Genomic DNA, 17,210 nt, shown 5'->3' on the forward strand with positions numbered 1-17,210 from the left:
ATCAGTGAAAGCAGAACTTATTGAAAAAACCCCAAACCAAACCAAACCAAAGAGATTGCTGTCCTATTATCCTAGAAAAATTACTTAAAATATGTGCAATTATGATGTTTACATTGCTAGGAAAAAAGTCAGCCAAGAGAGTTGTTATGATTAGCCAAAGGTGAAGACTGCAAATGCCCAAGCTACCTTATACACAATCAAATTGTGTTTGCCATCTTGCAGTGTCGTTCCATCTGCATTCATCAACTTCACAAAGCCCATGCCAAAAGCTCTCTCAGACTTATCCCTAGCTGCAAACAGAAGGAAAAATCTTTATTAGAAATTGTCTTATTTATGCCCATATTATCCATAATGCAGCTCTCTAACTACATGCAACTTCTTTATTTAATAGCATCACATGCTAATGCAATGGAGGTAGCAAATGCTGTGATCCACAGTACAAAGAGCTCTTTCTCTTCCCCTCTCCCTCTCATCTCAAGACACTTAGTGGGTAACTTCAACTACACAGAAAAATGTCCTCCCTGAAGCATCTCTCACCACACAATTTTAGCGCTCAATCGTGCTGCTAGAGGGACATATATAACTGTATAGATATTTTTGTTGGGATTTTGCAGATCTGCTTGTGAGGTATGGATATGAAAGTGTGTCACTGCATCTCCCAGGTACCTTAAGAGATTTTTTTTTTTAGAGTCTTTCAAGGGCTTAATCTCATATTATTGAACTTGTTTCAGGGGTCTGAAGTCATTTGATGAAACTTCTGGCTCTAACTTTCTCATTAGCCTCTCATTAACCTAATTAGAAATCCTCCTATAAGACCATTAGAAGCCCACCAGGCCTTGCACTGAATTTTGTGAAGGCCTTGAAACAGATTAAAAACAACACCATACACTGAGAAGCCAAAGCAGCAATAAGCATTGACAGTTGTCTTTCAAGGAGGCTAACAAGTTGCTCCCTATCTAATTTCAGTTTTAGAATAAAACCAGCACCAAACATTTTTAAGGCTGTAAAAGGTTCGAATTACTTGTCTTTGCTGGCAAGAAAATCCACTACTCTGGAAATAAGCAGAAATGCAAGCACTACACCCTTGGTGGATACTGAGAAAATCTCAATGAGAGTAGGAAGAGAACAGTACTCCTGCAGATCTTATCTGATACTTACATTCCTGTGATGACCGGTGACGGAATGTGAATCTTAAATGGCAACGACTGACTTCTTCTATTGCAATGGAGACCTGCACACGATACAACAATGAAAAATGCAGCACCAGCATTCTCTGCCTCCAGCCAATTTACAGGACATTCTGTTACTGATGCACCCGCTGATTTTAAATTAGCTCAATTTTCTACACAAAATAAGCAAGACTGTAAATTAAACACTCCTACCTTTACAGTTTCATACCAGCAAGGTTGCTTGACTTGGTAATAAACAACAGACTTGTATTCAGAGACACCTTCATAACCGGCACCAGGATGGATAGCTTTCTTTGGACAAAAAGACAAGGGGAATGGGGGAAAAGGAAAGGTAAGGTCTCGAATGAATGTGAGGAGTATCTGGGGTCAGAAATTTTCAGAGCATATAACTATTAGAGTTACTCAAAGTCTGTGCTTCACAGTCAAGGGAACTCAATGCATGTCACCTCTTTGAAAGTTCTACAGAATTTTTAAAGATTTGCTCATATCTCTTATTAATTTAAAAACAAAAAAATCAGTGAGGTTTTAAATTTGGTCACTGAGATCTCCTATAATGTGTCTTCTTCATTATCACACAGCTCTTGGATACAGTTAATACGCAAGATCCCACGGACCGGAGCAAATCCAGCAAACACAGCAGCCTTGTGACCTCCTGCAAAGGCCTTCATACCTCTTGGAGATTTCCATCTTCATCGTGTACAGACATGGTGACTTCGACATTCTTGGGAGTCTTCTTCTTCCCTTTGTCAAACTCCCCTTGTATCAGGGTGACATAGATATCATTTCGAACATCACCTAAAATTCACAGCACTTAATGAGTTGTTTTTCTCATACAGTTTTACGGGTTCAGAGTTAACAACCTTGGGTACCACAATATCCTTATCTTCTCCTTAGCCTTTACTGATACCAGCTAATTAAGGACACCCAACACCACACCATTTCATTTGCATTTCAAATTATACAAAATCTTTTTAAATGTACCATTTTTCTTTTTATAAACCTCTGTCTTTATGTAACTTTTTTTTAATGTAAGGAGCTCAATAGGGCCAAATCCTCTTTGAATGGATTAAATAGAGCAGGGTCAAACCTATACTCAAAAAACCCATCTCTTTGACTAAACAGAAGTCTTCTTCCAAAAAGTAGACCCACTATCATTTTTCAATATAAGAAAGGAATCTTATGTTTGCACTTATGTGACCCCTCCCAAAAAAATCAGCTGGAAATGTCAAGAAAAGTGAAAACAAATTCTCAGATAGCTTTAAAATAAATCTGTTCATAGCAGAAAGTCTGTAATTTCCACTGCCACTTTTGCTCCATGGAAACGTAGAGGCATATGGGACCTACCAGGAAGGATTATCTCAGGAAATCCCATCTTGCGAGCCACAGCAGTTGATCTGTCTATAAGGTGGGAAAAATCCTTCTGAACCTGTGCAAGATCGCCAGGAAGCAATTTCAGGGAGACCCAAAGACCTAAGAAAAATAAAGGTAACACTTGTTTACTGAAAAAAAAAAAAAAGTACAAACCCATGAAATTTAAGCTTGTGCTTAACAGAAAACTGTTTCTTCATGTGATCTCCATGAAACAATGCCATAAATATCCCAAGCTGGTTCTCACTTGCCCAGTTCTGTATCTCCCTAACACTGAATAAGGCCTTCCTGGGCAAGTAAATTCTCTGAAGTAAAATGCAAACTTTCTGAGATAAATCTGCTAGTGTATTTGAATAAAGGCCAGACACACAAGCAAGAGCAGAAGAATCCTGAAAAATGCAGTTTAAAACCAAAGCCACTTAGAATACGCAATCAGCTATGTTCACTTAAAAGTATTTTATGTCAATATAAACTGTTTTATCTTAAAAATATGACATTACTGGCAAATAAGACATCAACTAGAGAAGGTCTTTTCACACAAATAAGAACAGATCCTGTTTTTATCTTTTTTTTTTTTAGCTCCCAATGTGCTGGGGTGACAACCATTACAAAGACCACACGTTTGGCTCAGAGAAGGTCACAAACTCCCGTAAGCCTTGATCTCTGGACTTTCACAAGCCATTTATTTTCCTCTGTAAGCAAGGGGAACCCTCCTCCCCACACCACGTTTTCACATTAGCTTTTCGCCCAACTGCTGTACCTTGCCCTTTATGATTCACTTCCTTTGCAGCGATGACTTTGTTGAAGACAGAAGTGAGGGGCTCATTTTCTCCAATCACATGGGAAGTTATCAGCGGGGACATGATGAGCTGTCGCTGTCTGATATACGTTTCCATGGCAATCCTGAGAAGGACAACAATAGACACTGGGAAGCAGACAAACATCAGGCACATGCTCTGCAAGAAGTAGGCTGGCCAACAGCTGACTGTTTTCCAAATAAATAATTATTTTTTTTTTAAAGGATTCCATGGGAATTTTTTTCTTCTTCTTCACCTGGGCAGACCCAATAGAAATACATTTAAATTCTCATACTAGGAAATACCACAGTGGTAGCTCAGGCTTAGGATAAGGAACAGTGACCTAAAAGGCTCCATGACTACATTTGTATCATACTGAAATAGAAGTCTTCAGGACAACCCTAAACACAGCCAGCTCTGCGTTGGTCTCGCCTTCCTTCCACAGACTGCTTTGCAGACCTGTGAGAACAAGTCCAGCTGCGGGCTCAGCGCAGGCCCTGCGCTCCCATCAGATGAGCTGAGCCCTGTCTTCAGGTGTGCCCCAGAGCTGGACCTAACAGACTATGTAAATTAGCTAGTGGCAATTAATGTGACCAATGACTGCTGTGAGATCACACAGGTGATGAACCTATCCCCAGTCACAAACTGGGCTTTGGATCTTGAATCTGACTTCACTCCTGTACCCACACCATCAATAGTGAACCAAAGCATATATAAAATGATGTCCCCGCAGGCTCCCCATCCTTGCAGAGATGTCCAGATTTGGATCTAAACTCAGCCTCACTAGAACAGAAAAAAAAAAGGAGGGGATAAAAAAAAAATGGTAGCAGACCAACATTATTCTGCAAAGGAAAAGACCTCTTTCTTTCCAGCATTTCAGGCCCTGAAAGGGTAGCGGGGAAAAAAAGGAAAAAAAAAAATACCAAGAAAACTAACCAACCCACACAACCTCCCCCCAAAATACCCTGTAAAAACATATGGCTACACCAAATGGATTGCTGTATTTAGGACTGCAACAACATGGCTGAGTCTACCCGATCAAGCTTCATTTTAGTTATTTTAATGTGCCGAAGAAGTGAGCAATCAGAGAGCAGGCAGAACACACAAGGCTAGCAATACAGAAATACAAAACACATTGGGGCTTTCTTTCCCAGAAGGAGGAAGAAATCCATTTCCTCTTGTCCTCTGACTCACCCTTACAAGGTAATCTGGAAAGTTAAGAGGCGGGACAATACACAGGGTACCACACAATAGTGAGGAGGAGGAGTTGTGTTCTCTGCGCTCAGGTGTTTCTGAAAAACTTGCTTCCCAACACTCTTAATAGTTTTGAAGGTCACATCCCCCAGACCCCACAACATTATTTCGCACTGTGCTCTTCTTTTCCTACCTCGGATGATATGGGTACCCAGCAATTTCAGCTGCATTGCCAGAACTCCCCAAGAAATTTAGCCTATCATACAGACACGTAAATCAAAGGGAACAAAGGCTTCAGAGGACTGAAAAATCTTTTCCTTCAAAGAGCTGACTACTGCCATAAGCTAATCTATTTGTAGAGACCTTGGTACACTGCCAGGCTCCCATACAAATTTGTCCTTCTCCAAAGGACAACTGCTTTAAATAAGCCAGATATGTGATGAACTCTGAAGTCCAGTACTTACTGCTGAAATGGAATAAAATGTTGCTTTTCCTCATCATCCACCTTTCCATGTATGATATCAGTTATGTCCATCACTGCAACAACACAAGTTCATCACATAGGTTTGCCAAGTTGCTAAAGAACACAGAGAGAGCTTTCCCCTATCAGAATGGAAACAACAGTTGCTTATTTTGGGCCAGTGCCACTCATGACCGCAATAGAGAGCACCACTCATTTTAACTTTTTAAAAAGCACCTTTTCACTGATGTGCAAGTCAGTCTATGACAGTGAAGGTGAACGTACTCTCTGATAAAAAACAGGTGGGACTCAGGCATTTCGACGCAAAGAAATTACACCTAGATTTCAGACGCTGATTATTTTGAAACTGTTTTCCACCACAAATTTCCAGCAAGTCTCTTCACAAGAGATCACAGGAATTGAACAGGAATTGAATGTCTCATTCACCATGGCTCCTTTAAAAGCTCCAGCTTTATCCCATTAGTCATGAGGAGCAAATCTCTTTTTGATAAAGATCTGAAAATCTACTGCACTGATGGCGGTGTTATCTTTTTAAGGGGTGACAAAACAAAAAGTGAACAGGGACAGTATTTCATCTTCACACAGGCCTTTCACTAAAAGGTCTCAGAGGGGTACTACATGCAGCTCAGTATCAGCATCTCCATTTTGAAGCCAGAGATGCTGACACTAAGGTTAGCAGGCTTTGCTGACATAAGCATGCGTTTTCCAACTCCTAGCCCACTGCCCAGCCGCTGGGCCCTGCTATTTTCTCCCCAGATTGAATTTGTCATACCTGCCACACCAAAGGGCCTCCGGAGTCCACAGGTGTGTTTCTTCCCATCTTTCAGCTCCATATGCCCCACCCTCACAATCTGACACACCAAGCTGATTTTTGGTCTGATCAAGTCAGAACTGCTTAAATCCTAGAAATTATTTAAAATAAAGTTATATCAATCTGCTTTATGAATGGAAGAGGACAGAGAGAGTAAGACTTTTTTGTTAGACTGTACACACATATAAAAGGAAATTGTTATTTTTTTAAGAAGTAAAACCAGTATCCTTTGAGCCCAAGGGAAAAAAAAAAAAAATCATACTACAAAAACACTAGCAATTTCCACACAGCAATTTCTAAACATCCCACTGCTCTTTGATAACACATCTCAGCAACAGTACTGAGAGGTGAGTTAAGTGACATTAATTGCCAAAACACTAGATCCCAATGACAAGGCAGTTAGTTTGTGCCACCTTTGCTACTTGTCAGAAGTTATTTAATTCATGTGCAATTCTTCCATTAGCATCTTGTTGCAAAAAAGAAGGAGGATCGGCAAAGCAATGAACAACAACCATGATCTCAAGCCTAGATTTTTGGTACAGTTAGGCTCCAATAGAGAAATGCCTAGTGGGATTTTCATGGGTAAGCAACACCCACTGACAGGACTATTCTAAAATTATACACCTTTACTACTGCTTTGCATAGACATATTAAAAAAATACTTTTCCAAAGCATTCCTCTGAGGCTGCCTGTAAGATCCTAAGTATCCATGAAAAGACCACAAAATGCTATGTGACGCCCCCTCTGCTGGGTGGGAGGAGGGAAGGGGAGATGGAAAGAACCCAAACCCCAGATTTGCAACATGGGGGAAGAATTTCCAGGACGTAAATACAGTAACTTACGGTAAAGACTGCTTGAAGGTTATTTAGCTTCTCAATTTCTTTAGGCATCCCATTACTGCCCCAACGAACCAGGTAATTTTCACTACAAATAAAGGAAGAAAAGAAGATATTAAATAAATCAAGACCTGAATTTCCCATTACCTGGGCAAAAGCTCAAAAATATTTTGATTTTTTAGGAATATTTGAAGAATTCCGCCAAAATCTTCTATCCCTATGTGATTCCGAAGTGACTCATTTCAGTGAAGGCAGAAGGCAAGCACAATGTGAATGGGTGCTTTCTGTTACTCCGCTGCGTAACTCTGACTCCATGTCCACACCTGATAACTTCAGTGATGGAGACAGAGCGTGCCTGACACATACAGGCTTCCTTGAGAAAGTTCTTCATATCTTCTCCTACCAGTACCAGATGCCCAGCTCTTAGGTGTGAACTTGTACTGACTTGGCAGCAAACATCATGCATATACATGATTTAACAGGAAGCAATTAATCAAATGCATCACGCCTAGCGACAACAGTAGAGGAATTTAAGAACATAGAGACAATCTGGGATTTTGACTAATGTATCACAGAAATGCCCAGCTTTAAGAAGCGGGGTGCATGTGCTCAGAACCTTAACTTCCTATCTCATCTGAAATTAAGTAACTCCCTTCCAAATCACCACTCAGGCAGCAGCCAAGAGAATGGAAAAACTTATTGCTGGATCTTCCCTTCTAACCTCCATTGGCTTATTTGGAATGACCACTGTGATGACTAAATTGTTTATGCACCTATGAAAAACCCCTACCTGATGAATTTGGATAGATCAGGATCATAGAGGCTCATTAACAGCTCTGCATCTTCTCCAATGTTGCAGACAAAATTCTTGAAGTTTACATACAGGCTGTATGTGTGTGTTGTGTTGAATATTGGCTGCCCTCGGAGGTCCAAATTCTGTTGCAGGGACTGCAAAGAAGGAGAGTACTCCCATTAAAAACAAACACAGAAGAATTTAGTTCTGCTGCCAAAATAGAACAACATCCTCAAGAGGAATGTACAAATACAGTGGGTACTAGCTACTTGAAGAGGAAAAAGCCAGCGACAAGAGAGGTACCTTCTCTTCTTGGATTCTTTCCTCAATCCTTTTGGATGCAGTTTCATGGGACTTGAAGAGAGAGATTGTGCTGGTTTCATCCGGGTCCAAGATATTCCCATTGTCATCTCGTACAACCAGGTCCAAACCTAGAATCCTGAGTAGCATGCAAGTCACGAGGTCAAAAGAAGCAACACAGTATTTAAGAAGCAAAGGTGACTGAAAGAGCACAAACCACGGTTCAAACTGTGGACCGCACTAGGCAGCCGAAGTACACCAACTCCACTCCGTGTAATAATCACATTGCTGGTTTTCCTGCCCCAAAATACTTATCCCTCACCCCTCATTTTCCCATTAAAGGGAAAAATAATGAGTCAGGTAACTTAATTCTAATGACATCTTCTTGGTTCTTGCTTAAAGGCTGGGTTTTTTTTTAAAAAAAAAGGTAGGTATATGTATCAGGCTTATGGATTATGGCTAATTATTATTCTTTGCCATAAGCTTTCTTCTTAATTGACTTATCTGATCTGAATCAAGTCTGACAGGCAGATAAATGAATTCTGGAGACAATCCCTGTTCTGTACAAACCAATGAAAGGTAGAGTTTTGGTGGTATACAGAATCATACTACTCAGATGCTGATAAAGCAGTTTAGTTCATAACTGGCATCCAAATCTTGGCTCCAGCTAGCCAGGCACAAATTGTGCTCCATGGGAAACACAATCGTGTGCCAGCATTTCTGAAGAAACAAGACAGGTAAGGTTTCCTGCCAAGCCAGAGAGTTTGTTGGCATAGCAAGAACCAAATGTTACATGCCCACCTGCCAGGCTAGTCACATTCTGATGGGGACTGAAAGCTGTAATTATCCCCTTTCCAAAAAAAATGTAAACCCTAATTCAGCGTTCCCCTTGTGTGGTCATTTACATCATTTAGTATTACTAGCCATCTAGAGCCTTCACTGGAATTTGGGATTCTGCTCTGCCTTCAACAGAGTTTGGAGTTTACCTGTTGCCATAGTCAATCTTAGCAGTGACTTTCTTCTTGAGCTCAGCCAGCTCATCTTTGGGAAGGGTCCCAGACAGTATCTGCGAGCGCCATTCTATCAGGCTGTAAGTCAGTTGTTGGACATGCCGAAACTGTGTTGTCTTGTTATCCTGCAGGAAAAAGGGGCAATTTTAAACTAGTCATAGCCTGAAAACAGCAAGCTCAGTAAGCTTTCTGAAATGTACTCAAGTGAATCTACCACATAAATTCATATATTTAACTAAAAGTATCTCAAAAATTGGCACTATATGACACTACAAGATTAGACCCATGGAACAAATTTTCCAGTACTTTGCACTGCCAAGGTTAAAGTGTCTTAAGATTCAGGGTCTTCACCATTTCCTCAGGACATTATATCAGAAAAACCTCACAGACAAAAAACAGGCTTCTGGTGTTTTCCAGCACTTAAACTGCTATGATGGGTGCTTTTTATATACAGGACAGAGAGATGACGTTAGAGGATCGCAATTGTGTTCCAGCAGATTGAGACAGTACTGCCAGCTTAATATGAAAAAGGCTTTTTCTCTTTACCTCTGCCCCTCTCAGAATGTGTGACATTGGGCAAGTCATTTTTTATGCATGTTTCCCATTTGTTTTGCCTAGTTTGACCATAAGACTGAGATAAACACTTTATTTGCTTTTAAATGTCTAAAGGTGATACCAAAACATAAATAATAACAACAGATAACCAACACTGAAGCCCACATAGGCTTCTCTTCACAGCTGTTCCACCTATAGCTTTCACCAGACTAAAGAATTCTTCAGCTTCTTTGTTACATACAGAAAAGGCCTCCTGTCACCAGAACACAACCCTAACAACACGAACGTGGTTAACTGGAATTTCTGCCCTCACCACTGCTTACAGCATTAAAGCCAGAACACGAAGCAAATTGAATCCATGGACTCATTTTCATGGTTACCTGCTCCCTTAACCCTGTCCCATCACACATTTAAAATCCATTACATTAGAAAAAAAAACAAAACAAAACAAAACAAACGACCAATAAACCAATAGCAACAAAATGCATGGGTATCTGAGATACACTGCTTCCCTGCCAGTATGCATGTTATATTTCAAGGTTCATTTTCTACCCACTGGTAACTCAAGCATGGATTGTGTCCATGTGTGACCTCCAGACAAGAGTTCCATGGAAATCACAGTAACTCTGAAAACAAAATAATCTCTTTGGATGGCATGTATCAGCAAATAAAACTCAAGATCATCTGCTCTTCAGAGCACTCATTTTTGTTTACTTTTGTGCAGAACAATGCAATGCAGTCTGGACTCATCCCATGCTTTTAAGCAGTACTCAGAACCTACCATGTGAAAGGTTGTCCAAAAATGCAATAAAAATATCACACCTGAATTCCCAGACACCACCTCCCTAAGCTACTCAGGTATTTGCTTGAGTTTGCTGCAGTCACTGCATTCTCATTTTTTTCTATGAATACAGCACCTATAATGATAAAGCACTGACTGAAGAGGACATCAAAACCTGCTTTGTGAAGAGTTTCTTCCTGCCATTTCTACTGTTATCACCTTTAATTAATATACTTCTCATGCTATTTACTGGTTCCACCCTAATAAAATTAGTCATACACCTATACATCTCTTTTCTATAATTTCAGGCTGCAAGGCTGACGCTGTAATTAAAAAGTGGATAGCTTTGTGGTAACCTACCATATTTGTAGCAATATGAGCTTAGATTAGTAATGAAGCCTTTAAAAGTGTTAGCTTTACCATTTATACCATCCAAAGGGGAGCCCAGGCCTCATCCTCTCTTCACCACTGCATACTGAGCCACTTAGTAGGATGATTCTGACTTGCACTGCGCGTTGAGTGCAGCTCATTTTCAGAGGGAAGTGCCACAAATCAAAGGACATTAAACTTTAATCTACTGAGACAACGTTTATGGTTATGCAGCTCCAAAATGACTGTCGAGGTTTTCAACTACATCTCCCCAACAGCCAGTGGGAACTGGGTAACGGTATGTTGCTGGTCCATGCAGGCAGCAGCTGACTAGCGTCAGTTCTCTGTATCAAAGCCGTTAATGTTTAACTGTGAAGCCCAACTGCTCTCACACAGCAGAAGGAGACTCATTTCAATTATTTCCCCATTCCAGTCTCTGCAAAGAACATGGATGACATAAACTACTCCTAATTTGCCCCCTGAGAACACACATTTAGAGGGAGCTATAAATAGCCATCTTCCTTTTGATTTGGGTGAAGGGGCTGACAGAGGTTAGATGAGTCTTAGTTCCTATAGGGAAGATATTAGAGACATTTAGTAAACAAAGAAAAAAACCCGTGTTCTTAACTTGCATTAAAATAATTGTAAAGAGAAGGCAACTTGCACTAGCTTTCAGGGAAACAGCAGATCTCAATCGGACAGTTAGCTAAAGCTGAGTTATCTCTACAGCTGTTTACATTAGCTAACTCCTATTAACTAAACGAAGTTAAAAACTCTCATCCATTTTTATATTTATTTTGCAGTGGAGATATAACCACTACTGGTGCAATGCTTGCTGAAAACCACAGAAATTAAAGAAGTGAAATTAAATGCTGCCAAAGAAAAAAAACCCTGTGTTTCCTTTTTCTCCTCACATACCTCCTTCCTCCTTTAGCCTTTATTTTTTTCTTTTTTTCTTTTTATACATACTGCAGGGGAAAATAAAATAAACTCAAATCCATTTCAAACCACAACATTTTCCAAGACTATTTTAAGACTTATATTGGTTAAACACAGGACATGAAAGATTTCTGCTCTTAAGAAAAATAGATTCTGAGGTTAAGATCCTAAAGTTATTCAGCAAAAAAGAAGTCAGGAACAAAACTCTCTTTTCACACAGTAATACCGTCACATACAGCTTCTCATTAAATTAAGAGCATGGCCGAAATTCTTGTGGTTTTGTGGCACACAAACAGAATGTACTTGTGGCCTGGTGAAATTTTCAATAGGAAAGCTTGCTCTGAGTAAACTGAATGGTTAGAGCCAATTTAAAACCGTTCTCTCATCTTAATTCAAGTCTCAGAGCACATATTACACAGGCTGAACTCACTAGTAACCACAGAAAAAACAAGTTTGACTAATGTGCCTTAATAACCACCTTCAAAAGAAGGCAATTCATTGTAAACTCCAGTTGTGTTTCTTTGAGCAAGAACGCACCTATCTCAGCAAAGCCACCAAATCCACACATTACTTTGGCTTCTGACTTTTCTGATGTGACTATCGTATGGTCAGGCTACTAGACATATTTAGCAGGTAAGAGATATCTCCCCTGCCCTACTGAGAACTAAATCTATTATGTGATTTCTGACAAGTCAAATCTTCCCCCACCATACACAGCCCTAATTCTCTTCCCACCCTTTGTAATCTTGCCTATTTGAGCTGTAGGCACTCTGGGCTGAGGATCAACCATTCCATTAAGTACCTACAGTACTTTTAGAAAAAGAGAGTTCACACTTGCTAAAGGTTCTGTGAAAACAGTATCATGGTTTCCTGCCCAACTGTCACCCAGCTGAGATATATTGCACTCACACAGGACGGACACACAACAGTCAAAGCAGGAACCCGTATTTTACTAGTGAACTGTGACTCACACGCAGAAGCTCAGCCAGCTGACATGATGCTGTGTGGCTTGTGCCAGTCAATGCTTCATCAGTGCTGTGTCATCACACAGTTATTCAAGTACCATGAACATTGCAACACAGACTGAACTGCAGTTCTATCTGTGATCACACATTCCGTTCAGGGGAGAGCAGAAAATTCTCAAGACCAACTTTACAATAATGACAGTTTTACAATTCTGCAAAATGTTCTATTCAGTCTTAAAGTGCCAAGCACAGCCTCATCTCATCTGAGGTCATGTAATAAAATATCAACCACTGAAGAAAACTTACCACATATAACTTGTGCCAGATAACTGCCCACTCCCTCAGGGTGGAAGTGAGTTCTTGTCCAAGGGGCAATTCACTTGGAATCACTGTTTCATGTTGTCTAGAGAAATAAGGAGAAAATAGAAAGAAGCTGTTATACTCAAGATGAAAACTTAGTGGTAAAACATCTTTCTTTGATAAATATGTAAATGGAAATGTCAGAGGGCTTGATATTCACACAATTCACTCACACACGATGCCAAGATTCTTAAGTTGTTCAATTGGTTCTCCAACACATACATGCACATTCATTATCCATTTTTAATGCAAACATGTTTCAGTTTTCTCTCAGTCTTGCTCTTCTCAATGGATCCATTCCAGAAACATGCTAAATAGACAGAAATTAAGTTTGGAAGAATCACCATGTGCAATGGTAACTTGGCCAGTGGTATTTAAAAAAAAAAAAAATTAAAATAGAGAAAGTACTTTCTAAAGTCTCTTCCTTTGCAACTGCTGTTTTCCTCTCACTATGATCACAGAATCAGCTCTAAGAAACAAATGAGGAGTCATTTCCTTAAACGTTTTCCAAGACAGGAAGGAATCCACACTCCTGCTGGCTACTTGGCTGCGAGCAGGAGTGTGTTATGACTCGCAGGAGTCCCCAGAGGAGCTAAATGAAGCTTGATTGACCTGCCTCACTACTAACTTGTCTAGCAGAGCTTTCTTGTTTTTGCAAATGGTATTCTCCTGCACCTATGCCTACAACTGGTTTGGTATGTACAGTGCTCTGACAAAAAAGAAGTTATGCAGCTCTAGAAGTTTCACACTGGTGGTGTGCCCTGCTGCACACACAGACCAGTAGCATTCATTACAACCACCACTACTTAAGTTGGTTTTCTGTTTGTTCGTTTTCAAATGAAACAGCATGCCACTGGTTTTGCTACTAAATCTCAAGAAGTTCCAACCTACCCCCGGTCCTTCACGATTGCCTCTTTTAAATGGATATATGTTTCTGGGAAAATGCCCTGAAAATGAATACAGAAATGAAATAAAATAAATCACACTGTAGGTATGACATGACAAAAATGCATTCAACAGAAAGCAGAGGAAAGGGTTAAGAGCATGATCAGCAGAACAGTAACTGTGACTGATGTTTCCTGTGTACCTATAATAGAAGCATGTTAGGTCCACCAGTCCCAGTACTACAGGAAAAAAGACAGTTAGGAGCGTCAGGCCGCATGCTTGACCACTATATTTGACCTTAGCACCTCGGAGAAGTCAATTCCTTGTTTCACTTCAATGACACTCATCTTCCCATATGAAATACTGTAAACTCTTGCAAAGTATCAGTCATACTCATTTGCCCTTGCTATGAAATATTCTTGGAGTCATTTGTCACGTTGCCCTGGACTTGTGATGGTCTAGAAAAGCTCACAACACATGACAGTATTTGTAGAAATTCATCAGTCCCAAGTTTCCTTTATTTAAGAGAAACCTTATAGGTGTACTGTAATCCTTTTCTGTTTTCTTTTCATTCCCCTTTATGCCTGAATAATGGAGACTGGGAAGGATGTTACCACATGAGAGGTGCCAGGATTCCTATGGGAAACCAGATTTCCATGCAGTTTTCAGACTGGTTTCACAAATGTTAAGAAGGTTGGCCGAGATCCATGCATGCATAACCTTTTGAATATTTTCCAAGTCAAATCAAAACTCTAATCTTACCATTACATAAAACTAATGCTGGGTGTGTACAAGTCCAAGACCATAATAATAAAGCAATAAGCTAGTGCATAGAGATGTGCAAGTCAATTTTGCTAGTTCAAACTACATTATGCATGCTCACGACAGAGGACTACCCAGTTAATGGCTCTGAAACATTTAGCTCAAGGGTATTTATTTCTATCACTATGGAAAAGGACACAGTGATCAGGAGACCTGCACAATATTAAGACAACAAATACAGCAGAAGCATAGCAGATTACAGCACCGGATGGGTTCTGGCAAGGTGTGAAATGAAAATCAAGAGCTACCGGAAAGTGAGGTCATACCTTCTTAGATTTATTTCGAAGTGTGTATCCTCGGTACCAGCCTGCCAAAGGGAAACAAAAATATTTGTTTGTTTGTTTGTTTTCCTGTCTATAGCAATTAAATACATATTGTCATTCTCACAATACTACAACATGAATATATGGATCTTGCTCGTTTGAGATCTACTCTCCTGAAGGCACCTCTGCGCTGTTTGTAGGAGGCTTGGTTCCTCAGAGCAGGGCAGAAGGATGTCTCTTCCCACCACGAACTGACCCTCTCACTTCTACCATGCCTCTGCCTTTGGGTTGTACTGACAGGGCTGGATGGAAAAGCAGGCCACTCCGTGCTATATATTTTGAAAGTGATGCTCCTTGTTCCATAAAGCCTACAAGTTATATACACAGCCCAGAAGTACTGCCACGATCATCTGATAGTTGAGACAGAGAGACACAGATGTGCATGCAGAACTTCCAACCCAAGCTCGTATAGCATGTAGCTGGCAAAGAGAAATATGTTCAAGTGTCCCAAGTCCAATTCCACTTCACCTCTTCTTTTTCTATGAAATACATTTTCACCCAAATCACCTTATAGATTGAGCTTGAGTTCCACATTGTATAGGTTATTTTCTTCTGTGACTCAGTTGAAAGCCTTCCTTCAAAGGAAGGCTGAAAGAGAGTATTTTATTAGGTAAGGCAAAGGCCCCCCCCAACCCTGAACGGTTTGCCCTGGTACAGATATTGTTTCTCAGTATTATCCTGACAAGATCCAGTAAAGTATAAAATACAAAGTAATAACTGCGATCCCCAAGACTCAGAAGTATATCTCACTTTTCTTTCTTCCCCCCTCAGAACCTGGGGTTTAACCAGTATTTAGATTTCAAGGTCACTGAAATGCAAGCTTATGAAAAAAATGCTGCATTTCTTAAATCCTCAGGCGAGCCTCGCTTAATGAGAGGAGAGGAGAGAAGCATAGCTGTGGGCAAGTCGCTCCCACTCTTCTTCCACCACCTCCAAACTGTGTGAGACAAAGGGGCTTTCCCTCTCCACCCTCACCTTCAGCATTTGTCTCAGCTATGTAAGAGCTGTGCACGATCAAGCACTTTCCACTGGGTGCCCGCTCCTTGCCATAAGCAACAGTTCCCCTCACCTTCAGTCCTCCTGAAGTTACTGTACTGGAAATAACAAACTAAACATTTTATAAGAATCTCCTACATTTTAAATGCTGACGTGCAGACATCATGTCCCTTACACTGTTCTGAGACAGGATGCAAACTTGCACTTTCCCACCGACTCTCAGCCGCTAAAAACACCATTCCAAATGTCAGGATTCTCTGTGACCCCAACTCTCAATTTCCCATGCTCCTAGAGCGCTGTTTTTTGATTCTTCTCCTGAGGTTCTACTTGCATTGAAACTGAAAACACTGACCCTACCTCTCAGCAAACACGAAGGGTATAGATGATGCTCTACATCAGTGATAGCTCTGCAGGAATGATGTTCGGAGCTACCAAGCCAGACACCACCACTGACCCAAAACGATTATGTTCAGCTGACTGGCCGAGGAAGCAGCATCAAGAAGGCAAAGGGACTCGAGGGAATCATCAGGCACAGAAGAGAGGAGGGGAGGGTGTTCTGTTTTGTTTTTTGTTGTTGTGGGGGGGGGGGGGCGGTTTATTGTGGAGGTTTTTGTTTGTTTTTTTGTTTGTTTGTTTGGTTTTGTTTGTTTGTTTTTTCTTTTTCCCCCACATGTTTATATATTTAGCAAAGAAGGTTCCATGAAGACCCATGGAGCTGAGATCCTTCGACCATAAATTACAGTTTAGGGTGGTTTTTTTTTGTTGTTGTTGTGGGGTTTGGTTTTTTTTTTTGTTTGCTTTTTTGTTTGGTTTTTTTTTTTTGGGTGAGGTGGGGAGGGTGGGGTGGTGAAGGGGTGGTGACACTTTTGTACTTGCTCGTTTTTTTGTGAGTTTTTTTTTTTTTTAAGCACCATTTTGTTTCCTTTCTCTAGCAATTAGAAGGTGAATCTGCTTGACCACAAAAACCCCAATATTCCATTAGCAAGTTAGGAGGAAATAAGAAATTCTATTCCTTCTACAGCATGAAAATAAGATTATACATCGATCATGGCCCAATGGATAAGGTACTGGATTAGGGATGAGAAGATTTAGGTTCTATTTTTATCTAAATTGTAATTAACTGAAAGGTCAAGTACAAGTTATTTAAGGTGTGCTACAAAGCTCATGGAATTTAACAAGAATGTTTTCCCCATGATTTCAATTCCATTTGACACAGCCCCTCAGCTCTTCTATACCACAGCTTCCTCATATTTAAAATGGCCTCTTGGCATTAACCACATTCCTGTAAAATATTTTGCAATCATTGCATAAAAGCATGCAAAACTATTTCAGCAAGCATCTCATGCAATTTTTTCAGAATTCTGCTCCAATAATCTTATCCAGAATTTTAAAAGGAACAAAAGCTTTTTGCAGTGGTCAATTGATTATCTGATTT

General features: G+C 40.3%; 1 protein-coding gene across 1 annotated transcript in view; it reads right to left on the reverse strand.

Moving 5' to 3' along the window:
* Positions 1 to 17,210, reverse strand: part of DOCK5 (dedicator of cytokinesis 5) — an 86,947-nt gene that overhangs the window by 47,409 nt on the left and 22,328 nt on the right. The window contains exons 3-17 of the mRNA XM_042801514.1: positions 14,723 to 14,763; positions 13,641 to 13,696; positions 12,696 to 12,792; positions 8,757 to 8,905; positions 7,774 to 7,909; positions 7,468 to 7,625; positions 6,684 to 6,765; positions 5,803 to 5,932; positions 5,014 to 5,086; positions 3,319 to 3,461; positions 2,535 to 2,660; positions 1,861 to 1,985; positions 1,383 to 1,481; positions 1,159 to 1,231; positions 187 to 290 (exon numbers count right to left, since the gene is read on the reverse strand). Coding sequence (XP_042657448.1) covers positions 187 to 290; positions 1,159 to 1,231; positions 1,383 to 1,481; positions 1,861 to 1,985; positions 2,535 to 2,660; positions 3,319 to 3,461; positions 5,014 to 5,086; positions 5,803 to 5,932; positions 6,684 to 6,765; positions 7,468 to 7,625; positions 7,774 to 7,909; positions 8,757 to 8,905; positions 12,696 to 12,792; positions 13,641 to 13,696; positions 14,723 to 14,763 — 1,592 coding nt within the window. The remainder of the gene's footprint in view (positions 1 to 186; positions 291 to 1,158; positions 1,232 to 1,382; positions 1,482 to 1,860; positions 1,986 to 2,534; positions 2,661 to 3,318; positions 3,462 to 5,013; positions 5,087 to 5,802; positions 5,933 to 6,683; positions 6,766 to 7,467; positions 7,626 to 7,773; positions 7,910 to 8,756; positions 8,906 to 12,695; positions 12,793 to 13,640; positions 13,697 to 14,722; positions 14,764 to 17,210) is intronic.

Source organism: Tyto alba, unplaced genomic scaffold, assembly GCF_018691265.1.
Source record: "Tyto alba isolate M040663 unplaced genomic scaffold, T.alba_DEE_v4.0 Super-Scaffold_34, whole genome shotgun sequence".
NCBI lineage: Eukaryota > Metazoa > Chordata > Aves > Strigiformes > Tytonidae > Tyto > Tyto alba.